The sequence below is a fragment of the Melozone crissalis genome, unplaced genomic scaffold (assembly GCF_028551555.1).
Source record: "Melozone crissalis strain CALT ecotype California unplaced genomic scaffold, PUWL_Pcris_2 ptg000016l_1, whole genome shotgun sequence".
Lineage (NCBI taxonomy): Eukaryota > Metazoa > Chordata > Aves > Passeriformes > Passerellidae > Melozone > Melozone crissalis.
In genome coordinates this window covers 24046774-24068336 of record NW_026535794.1, presented here as the reverse complement: position 1 = coordinate 24068336, position 21563 = coordinate 24046774, and the positions used below count along the sequence as shown (strand labels likewise).

At 37.0% G+C, this 21563-nt stretch overlaps 1 protein-coding gene across 5 annotated transcripts in view; it reads right to left on the bottom strand.

Moving 5' to 3' along the window:
* ANKIB1 (ankyrin repeat and IBR domain containing 1) overlaps window positions 1-21563 on the bottom strand; it is an 89006-nt gene that overhangs the window by 31632 nt on the left and 35811 nt on the right. For all 5 annotated transcript variants that reach the window (XM_054273451.1, XM_054273456.1, XM_054273455.1 and 2 more), the window contains exons 3-4: window positions 11523-11823; window positions 5187-5369 (exon numbers count right to left, since the gene is read on the bottom strand). In XM_054273451.1, the coding sequence (XP_054129426.1) occupies window positions 5187-5369; window positions 11523-11823 (484 nt within the window). The remainder of the gene's footprint in view (window positions 1-5186; window positions 5370-11522; window positions 11824-21563) is intronic.

Genomic DNA, 21563 nt, shown 5'->3' with positions numbered 1-21563 from the left:
CAGCAACAGGAGACAGAAGGACACAGCAGCAGTAGTGACAGATAATGACAGTTAAGACTATGCATTATTATTTACTATCTATATTTTGGTTTTATGTAGACCATAGTCCAGGACTCACCAGTGCTAGATTGTAAAGACACAAATGTATGCATGCACACATGGGCAGAAAGCAAAGGACTGGTTCTGTCCTCAAAAGGTTACAATCCAAGTAAAAGTCTGCTGCGCCCTTTAAGGATAACAAGCAGAAGGCAGAAGTGATGGGGAGAATGGATACCCTGGGTTTCAAAATGATTTTGTTCTTTTGAGACACCTACCCTAAAAATGTAACTTGCTTCCTGTATTCCAGACATCATAATTAACTCCACAATGCATCTAAAACTTATGACTGACTCATACAAAGATGTTTCCTGTTAGCTAATCAGTGAAATAAACAGGTGCTTCTCCATACTAGAAACTTTGTCATCAGCAAGAGTAATGCTCCACAGACCTGCACTGGGTCTCTGCTCTCGTTGAGAAAGCAAGCAAAGCAGAAGAGAAATGACCTGTGAGTGTCCTGACCTTTTCTTGATTGCTCAAGTTCAGGCAGTTTCTCTGTGTCCTTCCAGTGCTGATCATGCATGACTCAGTAAAGGACAATCTGAACGTTAATGGCTTGCACTGAAATAAATCTGGGCCACTTGGATTAACAGCATGCTGGAATCTGACTGACCTTCTTAACTTATTACAAAAGAGATAGTTTTTAGAAAACATTTCAGAGACAGGGATAGAAACAACTGTGTGCCAGAATGATTATAACTGTGCTGCATGTACAGCAAAAAAATAGAAACAGAATGGTCATGACTGAGTCTGAACTCCATTTTGAATTGCAATTGCAAAGCAATCAGCTGTGTCAGCACAACTGTACTCAATTCTTGAAGACCATACACATAAGAAAAAATATATTTTCTGTTAAATTTGCAATATATAAGCATATTTCAGGACCTGGTATTTTATCCTGAAATACAAGTATGCTCAGAATTATATAATTGATTGGTTCTAGGTCAAACACTGGCAAGTATCTCCCCCTGAGTAACAGACTACTATATTACCTCAGCTGGAGCATTCCACACAACCTAGGAGGGAGTTTTGGGTCTTCAATTTTTAAGACTCCTAATTTTATCTTTTTAAATAGTGAGGGAAATATTCTCTAAGAATGTGTTTGAAACATCAGACATTTGTTTCATAAAATAATACATGAGCCCACAGAAGAAGCTGAAAGAAAAGAAATTTTAGACTGGCACTATTAAGGAGGTTAATCTGGAAATTCCAGAGTGAGGACTTTATACAATGGGAACCTTAAAAATGTAATGTGTACAAGGCAGTGTTGTAGAGATTTGTGAAGCTACAGTCTTTAGTTATGAGGATGTACATCCAGGATGTAATATCACAGAGGTCTGTTTTTAACTACTTTGAACACTAAAGGACTTATCTCTGCAAGGCCATAAAGGATTGTACCCATGTAAAGGATTTTGATTACAGTTTATGATGCTCAGTGACCTCCTTTAATGGTCATTTATGGTGGAACTCTTTATTGACATTTGCTGTGAAAAATACGTTGTTCAATATTAGCATTATTTAACTACATAATGATTTTGAAATATACTGTAAGAGTTACTACTTTAATGCATTGCTGAGCTTCTCACTACAGATTCCAACACTTCTGTATTTTCAAAAGCCCTTCTTTGAAATTCTTTTCTTCTCCAATTCTTAGATATCATAAATTATACATTTTTCCTCCTGAAAGTACTTTTAGTATGTAAGCTGATTATTTTAACACTTCATTTCAAACTATTATTACTTTCTTCACTTTTAAACCACCATTAAAATAGACAGGGGCAAAGTAACTCTTTGCTACAGTAATGACTATATAATTAAATGGTGACAGAACACTTCATGTAAACATCCTTTCTTATGGGTGGATGGAGTTCTGCAGTTAATGGAGCAATATATTAAAAAATTATTTATACTCCATTTAACTCATTTAAGTAAAATTATATGCACTATATATATATTGAGACTACATATATCTTAAGCAAATGTAGTTCCCTTCTCTCCTTTCACTTCATAAACCATTCTCTATCTGTAGAGATAAAATAAATTTGAATAATTTAAGATAACTCTTTGTACTAATGGTATTTATATTACTTATACATTTATATGATGTCAATTCAGGAATTGAAAAAATCACTCCAATTTTATACACTCAGTAAATCTGTGATGCACTCACTAGCAGTGTATTTCTTCAGTAGTCAGTGGAACATATGAATGAAGAAATGAAGAAATTACACATTTTGCTATTGCATAAGTAATTCACTGTGTCTGACTGAGAGCCAAAACTGTTCTGGATGATCTGCTCTGAGGTACTGCTCATTCCCAGGTGTTTCTTATGTAAATTTAAAACATGACATGATTTGATTGAAAGGAAGGACCCTTTCAGGCTGAGCACTCCCAGGATACAGCACCAAGACAAATACGCTCTCATGCTACAACACATTGCAATGTAAAAGACTGTGCAAAAGAACAACCAAAATCTATAAAACCAGCTTAAGAACAATCACTTCATGTCATATTATTTAGTGTATCTTCAATTAGATTTAAAAGCTAGGTTTAGATTTTTGGTAATTATCCTAGTATCATCTAGGATAATTACCAAAAAATCAAAGATTTTTTCTGAGATTATTCAACAGAGTAAGAGCAAAGAATCAAGTAGAGAAGGATTATTGTGTTCTCCTGTAAACATGGCAGGCTCTGCAGGGGAGATATTGGGTACTATCATTCCAGATATTACTGTGCAGATTTAAACACTGGAGTTAAGCCCATTTAGCTGTTCTGCCTGGGAAGAAATCCTACTCATGATTTTCAAATGTTTTATCTTTTCCTGTAACCTTCATTCAAAAGATGCAGTTCCTTTGAAAAATGCATTTCTTACTGTTCAAAGTTTTTTAATTATTCAGGAATGAATATTTTCTGTTTTGGAAGGATGTTGAATGGCAACAATTACAAGCTGAATACTATGCTAAACAAGCATTTTGTACACTCCATCCCTCAGTGTTTAATAATATATAAAAATGAAACTGAGAGAAAAAAAGTAGAGGATCATTCTTGAGAGGCAATTTTGGTGAAGCATCTGTGCTCTGGGGTTTTTGACAGAGGCTTCACCATAGGCAGTGGTAAGTGCAGCTGGCACTGCCCATCCCTGACATTTGTATGCCAGCCTGGAGGATGAGGACATGCAGGCATTTGGATTGCAACTCACTGCAACTCTACCTAAGGCTGGTTTTTCAACTGGTTTGAGCCACTCTGAGGGCTAGGATTGAAAGAAAGCTAGGATGCTCTTGGCATCTCCCTTGTGCCAGCACTTGCTCTCTTAGAGATAAACAAGATGTTAGAGAAATTATCCCACTGGAAAGTCATAAAGAAAGGGGGAAAAATCAGCAGAGACGATGTGAAGACAGAACTACTTTATGTAAATCCCCAGGGTCATCAACTGGTGTACTAAATTCCAGGCTGACATTTTTTGGCTTGTGAACATTCAGCACACATGGGAAAGCTGCCCTGGTATGTGAAATGAACAATTGTACAGTCCTTTGCATCAAGTCTTTCAGCTGATTTTGCTCAGCATCTACCCTAAACAGGCATGAGACAACATCTTCTCTTGCAGAAAAGCCTATTCAAGTGGCTCCTGATTTGTCCCCCCCATATCTGTAAGTTCCTTGTCTTCTTATCTGTGCTGGTGTATATGCCAGCAAATCCTTGGTATAAATATGATAACAATTATTCAACTTAACAATTATTCAACTTAAATAATACAGTTGCATACTACCACTCTTTAATTTTTTTCTTCTTTTAAGCTCAAACATTGCTATGATCCAGCTGAAAACATAACCTTTCAAATAGTTCCACTTGCATAACCAAAGAGTGGTAAACTGCAATTGTGGCAAGAAACTGCTGCAGACTTTTGAAGTGTTTCTGTCAAGAGAGAATATAAGTTCGAACTATCTTCTTACAATCTGGATGCCTCTACATGGAAATATTCAGAGAAATTAAAATGAGTTAATTACATTTGCTATTTCAACATACTAAGTACATTAAACCTCATCTTTAAATGTCTCATCTAGGAATAAATATCTAATTAAGGCTGTTCATATTTGAATTTATCCAAGAAAAATTGTCAAAAAATTAAATGGACACTACAAGGACTCGCTCCCTTTCAAATAAAAGTGACAATGAGTGGCATTTTTCAGGGGAACAGTTAATGTGATCTAAGCCTATTCATGTATTTTCTTTTAAACATCATTAGGTCATAAATGGGCCCAGCTAGTAAAAGGCCAAAGCAATGCTATTTCTGAAGGGAGTAACCATACAGAAATCTATTGTCCTTTAATTTAAACAGAATTAATTTGTAATATTTATTGAATGATATAATTTATATATGTATTCTTATTTGTGATTTTAGTTAAATAAAATCAAATCATGTATGGTCTTTTAAATTATCTTTATGGAATCACAGTTGCCTTGAAGGCATAACAAAATTCAAGCCAATTTTTTGTCAGTGAATTGTCTTTGTCTTTCAAAAGTTTACTTGGAAGTAACCCCACTTGTTATTACCTGTTTTTCATACAAACTCTGGTATGCAGTAGCTTCAGGCATCATGTTATAAAACAAGAAAGTAAATGCACTATTTTGAAGTCCTGTACTAGTCAGTTTTGAGTGTTTTTTGTAACATTCAACCCAGTCTCAGTCCAGGAAGATCCAGGAAAAGTTTCCCTACTCTATTGCACAGATCTTCCCCTTTTCAGAATTTCTTCTATCCTAATTTTTGAGACAAAAAGGCATCTTAAGAAATAAAGTTTGGTTTAGAGAAACTGTTTCCAAGCTTACTGGTCTCACTGTATCTCTTCCAGCCTCACAGCCCACAAGACAGTCCACATAATTAAGATATGAATAAAATTTCTGTTTACTTTTGACAATGTACTTGTTATGTTCTCAGAGCTTAACTTGAAAATTATACAGAGCTGTGCTAAAACAGTTTACAAATACAAAGTACAAAGTACAGTACCTACTGAAATACTTGCAGACTTGTGTCACAGTGTAACTGCTACAAGTATAAATGTGCAAAATACTTCAGATTTAAAGTATCCTCTGACCTCTTTTTTGTCTAAAGCAGCATACTCAGCTTCAATGCTTTCAGCTTCAGGATCACGTGAAAATACCATTCGAGATTCCAGGTTAAGAGCCAGCTCTTTGTGGTGCTGCTTCTCTGCACAGTCACATGGGGTATCTTTATTTTCATTTTCTGCAAACAAATCTCCACCATGTTTTACTAGAAGCTGAAAAGTAAAATGGCAAAGTAAGCAGTTATTTATTAGCAACTCTAATATCACCCTAAAGAAAAGGCATGTGAGTTAAGAAGTAAAAAAAACCCAACAAACCAAGAACAGAAAAATTATTACAATAAGAATGGTATTTAGAAACAAGGATTATCTATTGTTATGAAATAAATTACTGCTTGCTTTCACACATAATTATACCTATATCCACAGTAATTCCACAGAACCACAAAATCTAAGGAATACATTACAAGGTAATTTTTTACAATATATTAGTTAGGTTTTAAAGATTAAATTCTGCTTTACTGATATGGTCAGTGCCCCATAGAGAATGAGGGGCCTGAGGCCCTCAAGCATGTATCAAGATGGAGATAAAAACCTTTAAATATTCTTTCTACACAGGTACAACACCATTTGTACACCATTTGTGCTGACAGAGAATAAGAGATTCCTTGGGTAGGACAGATCAGAAGTTACTGATTCACAGGGAGCACAAAATACTGCTGGCAGTTCTACTTTGTTTTTGAGGACATGAAAAGGTGAAATGAAATAATGCTAAATCTAGCAATTCTAATACAGTGCAGCATTGTGCCATTTCACCAGCCTTGTTTCTTGCCAGTAACCCTCCCAAAATGCAGTCTCTAACTATCAAACCTTTGTGCTGCTCTCCTTAACTTGCTAACTTGGTCTCCTGCTATACTGATCTGATGCAAAGACAGCATATGCAAGGACAGCATATGCCAGAGATTTTAAAGGCCCAGGTGGACCATTCTGCTGATTTATTATGACACCTTTATATCATTACTAAAATGATTCATCTTGTTTCTAAATAAAGTCTATACACATTATCTTCTCTTCAGAGCATGATGTCTGTAACAACACTATCCAGGGTATTTCAAAACTCAGGTTCTAATTTTTTAGTACTTCTAAAAATCCCCAAACTTCTCTAAAATTATCTGTTCTTCATATACACCTTTTAGATCATGATCAGACACTCCTTAATTTCTTCTTCAGTAGAAGAGAAAATTTCCTTCATCTCTCACTGCAGAATACAGAATATCTTTTGCAAACCTGGATTCATTCTTGTAGATTGGGAAACCTTTCCCACATTCTCTAAAATAAAAAAAAATACAAATCCAAAAATACCACAAACCAGTGCAACAACAAGATTTAGTTGAGAGGATATTAGTGTCATTGTGTATTTGATCTTCATAGCAGAGTATCAGGCAGAAATACAGATGATACTAGGACAATTACCAAGATACACAGCCAACAGTTAACCTTTGTTCTATCTAAACTTCTTAACATTGCCAAAACCTTGTTAACCTGAGTATCACATTCTGTCTGTTCTTTTTAACCTCTATGAGAAATTTAACTGAGGCAACTAAGACACCTTCTCAGGAAAAAGAATAATAAATACATTTGAAAGAACATTCCACAGACTTATGCAGCTCAAAATCAAATCTGCAAGATGAGGAATTTGGAAAGCAACATGTTTTTAATAATGATACCATATTTCTCTAGAATATGGCATTATTATCCAAAGCACTGTTAAAAAGTCTTGTGTTGCTTGATTAATTGAGATTAATAATCTGAACAATCATATTAGCCATTTAAACAATTGTAAAAATACCATTTAATATGCCATATAGTGTGATAGTGTGGAATGTATCTGCATAAAACCAAATCTGTTCAGCATGAAAGTTATTATTGTCTATTCAGTAGTTTGAGGTAAGCACATAATTTTACCCAAACTGTCTTTAGCAATGGGTTCCACACAGCTGTTCTGCTGGGAGGAAAAATCTAACATAGGTGAACGGAGCAGTATCAAGACTGCACATTTGACTATCAACTTGGAGCAAGTCACCTTGTAGGTATTTCACCCAAAAGGATCTATATTTGGGGATTCCTTTTCTTATTTGGGTGTGGTGGGAACAGGCAAAGATACAGAACAGGGGTTTCCTTGAAAAGTGGTGGAAGGTGAAGGAGACAGTAAAAAGGAATGCTGCTCTGAAGTGAGAGTAACCACTGCAAAAAATAGGAAAAAAGCACTCCTGGGGTTCTAAGACACCTTCAGTTTCTGGAGAGGGGGAGGACAACTTGAGGATTAGGATCAGTTTTTGTCTCTCCCCTTTTTTTTTTTTTTTTGTTAAGAATTTTAATCCTTAAATACTTGTAGGAACAAAGAGATAATTGTTAAATTCCTTCACCGATCTCCTGGTTTCAGGGTTGGTGAAGGCATGTCGTGTTCCTGTTCATAAACCTGTTCTTGTTGAAGAAGTTGGAAGGACTACAGACCACAGACTGGAGAATTTAGGATATCTCAGATCCAAGGTCTTCTAAACTTTGAACTTGGGGGGGTACACTGTGTTTCTAATGCAGAAACCATGACTAGTTAGGACTACATAACTCTGGCCAACGGCAATCCACGTGGATCAGACTGTAAATTCTTCTCCAAAGACAAACTGAAAGCAAATTAGAGTCAGAAATGGTTTACTCAACTACAACAGGTATTGCCAAGATAACATAACCCAGTTTATATAATTAAATGGGGAACTAGCAGACTAGTACCTGGATTTATCAAATGAATCACATTACAGACACTGAGAAATACAACCATAATTTGTAAAGAAGCACAAACCATGAACTTTTATGATGAGTTAAAAACAAACTCACTTTAGTCTGCAGTTAAAAGCTGCAGCCCAGCTCCAGAACAACAATTCTGCAGCAGCTGTGATTCTTTCTGACATTGCAGTCTGCCTGGATTTTACTGCATGGACCCATTTGCTTCATGCTCTTGAAATTGAAACATTTTTAACTGGTGTGACTAACTCTAACACCACTGTATAGCCCCATGTAGGGACATGAAGGCAGAAACAGGCAGAAGACTCCTTGCTCAAATCCCTTGTAAATCTGAAGTCTAAGTTTGTAAATACTAGATATTGAAATATGTTGGAAACTTGTTACTAAAGTTTTCTTCTGTTTACCATTTCTGTACCAGAAACAACCTTTCTTATGTCAAATAATTTTATGTATGTGTTTTTCACCAACATTTTTCAGAGGTCCTTCAATGCTAATTGCTATGTCCCATTTTCTCATATGACATGCACATTTGTCCTCTATTATAAAATAATGTAAATAAAAATATGTTTAAAAGCAAATGTCTCATCTTGAGGAAGAATAGATAGAAGACCTGGGAGTGAAATGCCTATAGGTAGAATTTATCAGGGAGATGGATCAAATAAGCGGCACTAAAACAAGAGAACAAGAGCAACTTATATAGTCCTTTGCAATTAGTTTCTTTATCAAATCTGAAAGAATAAAAATTTGACAATCAACATAAAAACAGTAGTAACACAGACCTAGGAGACAGCCTGATATTTGTTTACAAATAAATCACATCACAAGAGGCTCTAAATCAGTCTTATAACCATGACTTATTTTGGATGAAAGAAAGAGCCAGACAACACCTCTATGTCATTCAGTTACCATGTATATAATTAGCTGGGTCTGAGCATACTTCAGCTAGCAAAGACTGCAGGGTGACTTGCTTCCCTGGTGAAAATCAGTAAGAATGTAAATAATTTCTAAGCACATGTTGAAGACAAACTGCTGGTGTGGGGCTTGAGGAGCTGTAACAACTCAGGGCATCAGAAAGAGAAGGTGCAGGGGCAAGGTTCAGGCTGTGTTACTGGAGGTTAAGTATCAGCATCCAAAAGCAGCATCCTATTAACTCCTCTCAGAAATGAGCAGGGAACCAAAGAGGCAGAAGCTTAAATAGTAGCATGGAGAATGGCAACAGGAAGTGGAGTTTTCATTCATCAGAAGCTCAAAAAACTAAGGATGATCTGTATACTAACAGAATGAAAGAAGGGAAATTGGAAATATTGGAAATAAAACCACATTATCTGAACTTTTATAGAAAGGACTAATGAAAGACCAGGAGGTAAAGAAGAATATTCAGTTCAGGAGGGTGCACAGCTAGCTGAGGCTGGGGAATTGAAATTAGAGACCTAAATATTTTCAGACAATATCTGGAAACTTGGTGGAACACAATCAGCAAGCATAATGTGAGAATCATAGACAAGGTAATGCTATATACCTTTTTTTAAATAAACCCCAAACAAACTGATAAATAAACAAACTAACTCTATCAAGAAACACCAGTGGAATACAATTCTGTAATTAAAAGAAGAAAAAAAAAGGCTTTGGTGAATGACCTGACTAAAACCATAACAATAAAGGTAACATGGCTACTAAGAATAAAAGTGCTGCAAGGAAGAAAACACAAAAATAAAGGGAGCTTCTGTCACTGCATCTGCCAAGTATATTTAGAAAATATATAAGCTAATAAATTACTCTGAATATAAAATTTCAGACTACATAAGTGACTAGGTAATATACAAAAGTCAGCAAACACATGAGAGGAGAAGCAACTCCTGACTTTGTCCAAAGTAGTCTGTAAGACCTAATTCAAAATGTTGCTATCAAAGAACCACTCACTAACAATTCCCAAGGATTCATTAAACTTGCAAAAGCCATAAAAAACCAAGAAATCCACTGACCACTTTCAAAAATCAGCACTAAGTAAGTCAAGAAATCCACTGCTGACTTTCAAACAGTGGCACTAAGTAAGTGTGGAAAAAATTCCAACAACATTAGAAGAATCTGTGAAGAGAGACAAACAGGACAGAACCATATGGAAAATAAGGAGCTGAAGTTGTCTCTGATGAAGAATATGTAAAGAACAAAGTCTGGGAAAGGTAAATGCAAAATCACAATAAACAAGACTCTGACAGTTTTTTGAGCTGTATACATGGGCATAAAAACTCAGAATAAATAATTTTAAAACATCACACAGTAAATCTTTCAATGTTTTTGTAAAGTTGGCTGCTGGACAAAGTGCAAAAGCAATCTCATATTACATATAGCAGAAAATTGGTATGAACTGTTGGATTCTCTGTGGATGTACCACACACACTTTATGAAGGACACAAAAGAAAGTCTTTCAAATTGAAGTCTCAGCACAAGATGTTCTAGAAAAATCAATAAACCAAAAGCTAATATAAATACCCAGCATCAGATGGTACTTCTGATGGTCCTAATGAAACTCAAATATGAAACTTCTGAAATATTTATTATAATATACAGCTTACTGATTAAATCTATGATGGTACAAAATTAGAAGGTAGTAAAGGTAACACCAATACTAAAAACAGCTCTGGAGAATGTTAGGAAAGATCATCAGGTTTTTACTTCAGAGAGAGGTCACCAGTGAAGTCCCAGAGGTTCTGGGACCGGACTGTTTAAGATATGAAGTTGTTATCTAGAAGAGAAAGTAAAAAAAGAGGTGCTAAACTTTAGTGATGATAATAAGTTATGGAGCACAGTTTGAATAAACATGAAATTATGAACAGAACTAAAAAAAAGCAAATTTCACACTCAAATGCTGAACTGTGAAGTAATTGCTGCCATTGAAAATACAAATCTTGATGTTAAAATAGACAGACTTATGAAGATGTTAGCTGTTTTTGAAAATGTTAGATGTCTGCTCATGGTCTTTATATTAAATTACCAGCACAATTAAATACTATTTCTCATTACTTGATATAGTTTAAAAATAAATCTGAGGCAAGGTCTTTAAAAGTCATTCCCAATTACTCATTACTATCCACTACTTTCACAAACATTAAAAAAGCTGGACACTGTAAATTAAAGACATCAATTCTGTTCTTGAAACATGGACAGCATTTCCAGTCTCATCTGCAAAGCGAAATAAAAAGAGCTCTAATTTTCTCTCAGGTTGTTATTTCACTTCTCTTTACACATATAGGATGCTTTGCCTACCTTTAAAGCTTTTTCTCCACTGTTACAGTCTTGTAATAAATTCCAATTTTTATATGCCTACATGAGTCTTCTTCATATTGAGCAGTTATTTTAATGAAGTTAATGTATACATAATCAATTTCTTTCATTTTTCTCTACAGTGTATGTTTTGGGATGTTTACCTTTGCAATTTTTCCAATTAATGAAAAACAGAATTAAAAGTTAATTCAATATAACATAACAGATTTCCTCCCCTATGAAAAAAAGCTTTGTGAAATATTGTCCACGTCCATTACTCATAATATAAACTTATAGATGAACTGTTACCTCAACACAGGTTTTCATCCCTGAGGCAGCAGCATAGTGCAAAGGTGTATTTTTTTTGTTATCAACAGCATCAATGGCTGCTCGTTCATACTGTCCTTCATCCAGCTTTGCTCCCTTCCACTTCAGGATCATCTGCAGACAGTCAGCTCTTCTGCAGTCGTCCTCTGAGGGTCGTGTCAGGCGAGGATGAAGAGCTCCCTCTGAAATCATGATCTGAGGTCCCATACACAGTAAGTGCATTGATGTCTCATTGTGCACGTTCCTTTTATTTGGGTTTCCATCTCGAACAAAAAGGAAAGTTCTGCAACAGGGGAAAGAAATTGAAGGAAAATAATTAACACACAATTCCAATTCATTTCCTTGAAGTGGGAATGGTGGATTATGACAAGTCTCCTTCTTGCAAAGATTTTGATCACCCATGCTAGTGACAAATGATCTTTAACATAGAAATACCACTGGACAGCTCTGCTCCATTTCTCTTAGGAGTCAAGAGCCAAGATCTGGATGAATTATTGAAATATCACTAGGTACCATATACAATTACTTTGTCAGGATATGAGAAAGTTTATTCTACAATTCTGTGTTGCATTATGATAAATGTTTTAAAGGCACAAAATTAATGAAATAGCTGCTTTATTTCTTCTTCTCTGAACTGAATAGTAGTGAATTTGCAAATAGATAATGACAGAGCAATTTGTTAAAATTCATTCTCCTTTGTCATATCTTTAGTCAGGTGTAAATGCAGCACTTACTACTTCTTAAAATATTATAAACACTATTCCTGCCAGCACTGCATGCATTGAGGAATGACTATTGACTCTTTCAATATGGAAGTACAACATAATGCAAACTCTCCCCTATATAGGTGACAGAAGCTGGCAAGAATTTCAGTGTTCTCTTGAATACTTTAGAGCCAGTTCAGAGTGGACAATATTACCGCAAAAAGAATCACCTGAGGAATGAAAGGGGAAGAACAGGCTGATTCTTAGAATCACAACAATCTCTGAATCCTAACAACACCTGGCACAATACAGCTCCCTTGCTGCTTCTTGCCAGCAAGTATTATAGAAATTACAATCCAGATCTGAAAGGGAAAAACTGAGACAAATCACTCAAGGCCTGTGCATCCAAACATGCCTTAGCCTTTTGAGGTATACTAAAATATTTTTTTTAAGGGAGAGTAAATGGTAGGCAATGACAGAAAGAAAAGACCACCTCTTTGAAGGACTGGGGTCAGAGAGACAGCAATGGTAAAAAACTCTGTGTGAAGGGAGGAATAACAGCTATTGTTCCCTCAGGTTCCCAGAAAGGTAATACCAAGCTCAATCTGAAGCATGGCACATGCATTCAAGAGGTCACTGTAAAAATGCCTGCACTGTTCCCATAAACCTTCTCACACACAAAGCCCACAGAAGTCACTGTGTGTCTCCTCTCCAGGCTGTTCCCTGACTCCAAACAGTTTTCAAATATGAAAAAAACCTGTTATTCTGGAACCTCATTCAGTGCAGGGGACCAGGTTCCACCCTCCCTGACCACACCCCTAAGACTAATAAAAACCAGTTTCAACCACTTTAGGGCAGCTCAGCCACCTGAAAGCAGGTGCTGCCTACATAAAAAATCAGACAATATTACTCCTGGTGAACAGTGGCGAGAAGAAGTTGACAAACTTACCCAATTTGACCAAAAAAAAAAAATTATTTACCTCAGTTATTGCATTATGCTACAGCTACAAGTCTAAATGCCATCTCCTCTTTCTGTTGTCCCTGCATACATACCACCTTTCTCTCAGAGTTCATCCATGCTTTGTTCAGGACAAAGAATAATACTGAAAAAACTATTTTATTAGTAATGGAAGAGGCTATACAGGGTATATAGGAATTTCCATCTCAGATATTATTGAAAATAGTCTAGACAAGTATTTAAGTAGAAAAAACTAGGCACAGATGATCTGGTCCTGCAATGGAAGAACATCTTGACAGCTGTTTGGTCAGTTGGATTTCTGTCCTTTCTTCCTCCTGAAAATCTCGGAGTGGTTTGAATTTAAAAGAAAGCTTATTATTAAAACACCATTTTTAAAATATTAATAAATAAAGTATTCAGAAGAAAACACAAAACAGTCTCCTCTATGTTGCCCTATTTTGACAGCAAAAACGTTCCTTAGAGAAATCTCTCTTTCATTCCATGATAGCTGACATGATAGATGCATTTGTTAAGAAACATGAATACGCCAAACTTGAGATTAAAGATCTTGTAAAAAAAAGTAACAGCATATTTTGTTTCCTTGAGGTTTTTTGTTTGTTTTCAGAGGGAAGGGATTAAGCTAGACAGGCAAAATGCTTCAGTGAGAGCAAATTACATGACATGGTAAGACTAACCAGTATCAAACACTATCCAAAGTGCATTTGTTTGTTTGAATTAGCTTTACAGGGTATTAAACTAGAGACAGAAAGAAAGAAGGGGAAGGAAGGTGGGAAAGTCAAAGACAAAGAGAGAAATGGGAAGGAGAGAGAGAAGAAGATGGGGACAAGAAGATAGATTCTATAGAGGCACTTGGATATGATCATTTCAGCATAAGGGGAAGTCAAGCCAATCCTGAAGAGCCCAGCCAAACCCATAACTTAAAGTTCAGAAATGACTAGTATTCAAAAATGGGCAAATAATACATTTTACATCCACAGATTCATTACTCAACAAGGCTCCATTTTTAACAGTGGTATTTGGTGCATAAGACTTTCACAGAGCAGTGCTGTAGATGCCTGCAATTTGGCTCACAACTTCAGAGGCATGAGAAGCTAAATTTTGCCTGGAAATGTACTGAAAGAGTGAAAATATGCATTGCCTATGGGAAATATCACTTAACCACAAGGCAGACAGACTTTACTCTAGTTGCAGTTTCCAGATTTTGCTGCAATCTGTAGCACTTTGCAGAATCCAAACTTGAGGTGACAAAAGTATCATAAAAGTGTTGAAAAAGTGACAAAAAGGAAAGGGCTTAACACTCACACCTACTACTATCTGTATTTGCAAAAAACCAGCAAGAAACTCGAGATCACAAGGCTGGGAACTTGAATAATAAACAACTGGGACATGTCCTCACTTTGGGAAACTAACAACACAACTATTTCTTCAGGTTTGGATAAAATCTTTGATGTTTGGGGCATGAAAACCACCATATTTACAGTTTATTTCTCTCTCTAAACAAATGCTATATATATATATTTCAGCTATATATATAGATACACACTGCTGGAACTAGATGATCTTTAAGGTCTCTTACAATCAAAACCATTATATGATCCTATGCTCTATTTGTATGCATAAAAAACCATACAAAAATATATCCAAGTGTAGAAAAATAAAAATTAAAAACCGGTATAAAATGAAATTATAAAACTAGTTGGAGGCCAAAGCTGGAGGCTAAAGCATGTCTGAATATGCTCAAAGACAGTGAAAGTAACAATTTTGGAAAGCAAAACACTGACATATACTGCATAAAGTACACAGTCCTTTACAGTACAGCTTGCTAAACAAAGTTACACTGCAAACTCCAGTGCAGGCATGAACCTAAAGCTCACAGCTCTAAGAGAAATATTAGTATTAACAGAAGAATTTTAAGAGCATTAAGAGAAGTATGGGTAAGCCATGAGTTACAAAAACATATAGAAGAGCCAAGTCATGTTATCCAGTAATTGAAACTCATTTGCAATGAACTAATTCCTGTAATTATTGAATCATTCAGCTTTCAACACAGTAGGTCAATACTGGTGCATTCAACCTTGAATAACTATGATTATTTCACTAAAAGTACTTTTCTCCCAAATATACTGAAGAAAACCACCACAGTGTACCAGTAACCACTTGAATAAATCTTTTTAGTCATTACTGTTTTAAATAATTTTGGGAAGAGTACTGGTTTTTACCTGATGTTGAAAGCCACATTCAGTAAATATAATTATTGTTATTCACTATATAGTGCTAGAAAGATATTTATTAATACTTCAAATTTCTTCTCTGTTTCACTAACATTCTTAAGCATTTCTTACATTAATCCTTACATTTGTTATACTGCAGGCCAAAGAAAAATTATGCTTTATTTATGGTTCCTACGACTATTAGGAGGAACAGCAGCACCAAAACAAAGATTAAACAATTCCTAATGCAAAAATGTATCAATTACTTCTGTAAGTTCCTTGTAACCAGAACACTATTGTTTTTATTTATGAGTTACTTAAGTTTAGCATTCCCTTGGACAGTCAGGAATACTGTTTCCAAGATCCCATGCCTCTTCTGGCTTTTATTTCAATATTCTGAGTGGGATTTCAAAAGAAATAGAGCTGAATGCCAAATCAGAAGTGGCTTCCACTGAAGCTGGCTGCTTACCAGCAGCTTTGTGACAGTCCTTGTAAAGCAAACTCTGTGTGATTTGCATCTCTGTCTCTGGCCCTTTCTTATATACATCTCTTGATGGCTAGAACTAATTCCAGGTGCCATCCTTCCAGTCTTGTCTCCAAATCCTTCCTTTGAACACAGATTTTTTCTGAGACCATCCAGTCTGAATTCTCTTCCCACATAACTGTTGACTTTTAGTTTTATATTGGTCTCAAACAAATGTGAGATGAAATAATAAACATGAAATTGCCAAGAAGTGTTCTCATTGGCACCTTTTAAACACACAGATTTGTATTTCTGCACAGGACAACTATCTTTGTTTGTTTGTAAATGACCTGGCAGTGTATGCTATCTAGTGTTGATATTATTTACATAGCAATAATGAAGAAATTACACAGTGAATACTATCAAGCTTTGCACCATTTGTATTTCTTAAAAACCATAACTGTATTACAGAAATTCTCTCATCTTTATCTCTCCCACCATAAAAATATTTTCAGTTTGTATGTCACTTTAATGACACTAATTATTTTCCTTACATGTCCCAATAAGGTAACTTTATTACATTAAATAGAAAAAAAAAGTGTGAATTTAAAAAAATCAAATCATCCATGATCTATACCTTGGCCAAAAGGAAAGCTGTGTCTATATACAATGTCACTGAATATTTTGCTTGGATTTTGCAATTAGATATAAAAATTAATGAGTTATTTCCGAAATATTTGAGCCAACAGATCTCTCTGGTAAGGAAGGCACATGTGCCTCTAACCCCAGGGTGAAGTGAAGCCATTTGACACAATGATTCAGTATTTACCAATCAACTCAGCAGTCACAAACTCTACCTGGCAACAAAATTAGTTGAAATAAAGATGTGGTCATTCTGGTTGGCAAGGACCAAAGCTGTACTCCTCTATAAACCAAAGAAAATTTTACTTTGCCTGTGGTAAAATGTTCACAATGGCTCTAAGGAGAACAGACAAGACAGAATAAGAAACCTTTGAGTGCACTGCATTAATAGGTCTCATTTCACCAATCACTAACAAAGCAGTCTTACTCTGCAATGTGTGATTTCCACCAAGGAAAGTAAAATTAGAACAGTTTCCTCTGGGTGCAAAAAAACCCTAGCAGCAAGAAGAAGCAATAACACACTCAAGAATGGCAGCTGTAGCTGGAGAGCAAAGGCTGTGCTGTGAGCAACAAACTCACAAGCATCATGTCTCTTTAACCTACTAAGGTTAAAATAATCGAAGTCAGACAGATGAGAGTCAGCTTTAAGACCTAAAAACACAGCAGCTGACTCACTTTTGATCTTTGTTTGTAGGTCAGACTCTGATTAGAATAAAGTCTACTTTCTGTTTTGCATTTTGTGAGCAGGTCATGAGGAAAACCAGGGAAGATACCTTGGGAGGCCACACACGTCTGCTCAGTGAGAACAGCTCATAACTGAGATTTTCAGCTTTAGGGAAAGGAAAACAACAGTCAGTCAGATAAAGATCTGAGTTTTTCAGCCTGCCTTACTGTAGAAGACAGTGCCCAAGTGGGTGGCAGCCTTTGAGGAACAAAGCAAATGCTACTGCTGCTACTTCACATCTTCGGCTGCTCCTCTAAGTGTCCTCCCTGGTTTTTTTCTGTCTTTGGCAGTTTTCTCCAGGATTTAGTCACAGCAACAACTTGATCACTTTTAAAGGCTTCCTATTTATACTTTGTACATCATCTTGACTTCTTTTTAGACTGACTATGATGAAAATGACCTTATAAATTACTATTTTCTACCACCCAGTCAGATGCTCTGCTACTGAAATCAGGGGCACTTCAATTCACTTGGTCCTCCTGCTTCTTAATAAACATGCCCACAAAGCCCTGTGAGATCATATTCTTAATTTATTATTCTCCTTCATCTAATCGAGAGCTCCCTTCAGTATTTCATATTCCAATGAATTTGAAAGGTGACCAAGACTCACAACAACACAAAATGACTAATCTAAAAAGGACCTTCCAGAACTAATTCAGCAGCTGAGTGCAATGACAACAAAGCAATTTGAGAAACACCTATGCTTCCACTTGGACAGATCCAAACACTGCACAGATCAGTCACCACACAACACCAAAGGAAAACATTTAACACTATACCACAAGCAGTATTGCCCACAAGAAGCATTCATGTCTCATATTGTAAAATCATCAAAGTTTTCAATTTACAACTTTGCAGGTGCTTACTATTCAATTTTACATATTTAGTATAACGTGGGATGAGATTCATCTTCTCAGCTCTGGTGACCTACAGTGCAGACAGCTGATCCAGTTCTCTTAAATTCCCTTTGAACCAATGGGAAGAAACAGGCACTGCTGGCACACCCTTAATTTAAAACACTTTATGGTCACCTTCACAGTACATGAATTGTGCTGTTGCCTTCACTAATTATTCTGACTAGATTTATTACCTATGACTATATTGACTATAAAGGAGACCTAGTATGAATAATTCCAGTGGAGACATACTTACTTTTCTGAATAAAATTAATTGAAACAGAAGTATGTTTGAAATAGTTATCTGTATAATTGATGATAAATAAAACAAGCTTGCTTTCTGTTGCTCAAAGTGAATGATCTGGACAATGACATTCTAATAAATTAGTCAGATGAAGTAGTGTATCATACACTTTAAGTTATTAAACCAGAACGGAATAATTTTGTTATGTAGAAGAAAGGGAATATAGTTGGGTGGTTTTCTTTTGTATTAAAATCAGAAGCCAAAACTTAAAAAAATTATTTTTAGGACAGTAGCTTAGGCCACTATTATGCCTTCATGATTTTTCTTGAGCTAAAATGAGCTTTAAATCGGAAAACACCAAGCACATGTAATAATTCAAAGAATTACCATGAGAAACAAAAAAAAAAAAGGAGGAAAAAAAAGACTCCTTCACTTGCTTTCTGAACCACCTACTTGAAAACGTCCATGCACTCAATACAAATTTCCTTACACTGGGATCCTGTAGTTTTGGTTAATAACCCCACATTTTCCCCATTTGCCCTTATTGGACAAAGAGCTCCTATGAACCTTATTAGTTTTCTTTTGCTGACATTTATATCAGAAGTACTGTTAGGCAAGCAATTTACAAAGCAACACTAGACTTATTGTCAAAGCATTGAATAGATGTTCAGAAATTTAATAAAAAACTATGAATTTTAGCACCTTTATGACGATTTCAGCACGAGTCATTTAGGTCTATTTGCATCTCAAAGTTTAAATATTTACAGAACTTCTGTCTGTCAAAACAGTGAAGTAGCCTCTTTTTGATTCCCATCTCCAGAAAAAAACAATATAAAAAATTCAGAGCAGCTTCAACCTTATCACAAAACAAGCAACTACAGCACTTCTCTAAAGCCAGATGACCTGCAAAGAACAGGGTTTTCATCAATACTTTTCCTTAATATACATATTTGCAGCATAAAAATCCTCTAATAACTGCTAAACTTCAGGGAAATCTTGTTCTGAAAAACAGTCTACACACATGTCCCTCAAAACTATCCAAAACTAATTTTCAACATGACTGCAAATGGATGAAAAGCCAACAAAACCTGGCATGGGAAGAAACATTCCTGAATGTGCTCTGACAAATGCAGCATTCCCTTTGGGGTCAACAAGTTTTCTGGCAAATTCACCCTCCATAACATGCTGGAAATATCAACATACTTTTTTTGACTGCATTACAATTGCTTGGTCCAGCCTTTACTGAAACCTCTTTAACAGGCAGAACAGAAGGGGACTGTAGCTGAAATTGTAAGGGATGCATAGCCTAGAGGAAACCACCACTATTTTGATGTTCTGTCATTCTTCTGAAGTGAAATTTACTTCCCAATTTATAGTAACAAAACAAGAGATATTGCCTATGAACAAATCCCAGGCACATTTACCAATGTTTCTCTCTGACTGACCTAGCTATGCCTTCATTGCCAGAGTTGCTTAACCATCATTACTGAATGGTAGACATCAAGAATGTTAAGAGAAGTGGGTTTGGGTTTGATTTTTTTTTTCTTTAGTTTCAGCAATCACCTCAATTTCCAGAATCTCTGTAAGAGGAAAGTCTTGTTTTTCTTGTTCTAGGAAAAAATCAGCTTTGTAAACCTGTCCTGTCTCCCCAGAGTTCCATGTTTCTGTCATCTCCTCCTCCCCGCTCTTCAGGCCAGGACCAGCAGCAACTGCTACAACAATCCACTTTTGGCTTGAATACCCACAAAGTGCTCAGATATAGCACTATGAAACACACAATGAGGAAAATCTGTCACAGATCCAAAAAGCTTCCCAGCAAAGCTGCAAAACTGAAAGTCACACCACATATATTGCAAAATGACAGTTTATCTAAGGGGTTTTTTTTCCTTTCAACGTCAAGCAAGTCCTCGTGATTTCCAGTCACTCCATCTCAAGCAGCCTCTGGAAAGTCTGTTCTCTTGTCATAGCTCCGAGTGCTTCACCAACAGCCAGACTCCAGTGAGTAACTTTCCACATTGATAGCAATTCTTTCAAACTAAGTAGTCAGATGGTCTAAAACATCTCCTGGGCAAAAAAGAAAAACAAAAAGCCTGAGGGCATTGGATGTGCTTGATCATCTGAAGACTGCCTTTTCTTAAGAAAACATGTTTCCAGTGTGCTTTGTCTGTAATATTTTTATACACATTTAGGGAGTGAAATTTCAACTACCTTCCTAAATATGAATCTTCTGTCAAGATCTTAATTCATAGGGAAACATGATAAATGTTTGTAGTGGGATGAGACCAGTGTGGATGTTGTATAAAGCTCTCAAAATTCCTGTGTGGGGAGCTTCATGAACTGCTCCAGTGTGGGTAACTCCACAGGGTCACAGGTCCTGCCAGAAATCCTGCATCTGTGTGGGCTGCTCTCCACAGGCTGTGCAGCTCCTGCCAGGAGCCTGATCCAGCATGGGCTCTTCATGGGCTCCAGGCTCCTTCAGGGCACACCCACCTGTTCTGCTGTGGGGTCCTCCAGGGGCTGTGGGTGCCTCTCCACTCCCCATGGATGTCCAGGGGCTGTGGGTGCCTCTCTGCTCTCCCCATGGATGTCCAGGGGCTGTGGGTGCCTCTCTGCTCTCCCCATGGATGTCCAGGGGCTGTGGGTGCCTCTCTGCTCTCCCCATGGATGTCCAGGGGCTGTGGGTGCCTCTCTGCTCTCCCCATGGATGTCCAGGGGCTGTGGGTGCCTCTCTGCTCTCCCCATGGATGTCCAGGGGCTGTGGGTGCCTCTCTGCCCCCCATGGATGTCCAGGGGCTGTGGGTGCCTCTCCGCTCCCCATGGATGTCCAGGGGCTGTGGGTGCCTCTCCGCTCCCCATGGATGTCCAGGGGCTGTGGGTGCCTCTCTGCTCTCCCCATGGATGTACAGGGGCTGTGGGTGCCTCTCTGCTCTCCCCATGGATGTCCAGGGGCTGTGGGTGCCTCTCTGCTCCCCATGGATGTACAGGGGCTGTGGGAGGCCATCCAGCCCCAGCACAGCCTGCACCATGGGCTGCAGGGGAATCTGCTCCAGGGCCTGGAGCACCTCCTGCCCCTCCTTCTCTGGCCTGGGCTCTCTGCAGGGCTGTTTCCCTCACATTTTTTTCACTCCTCTCTCACAGAAGCTGTGCAGCATTTTTCATCC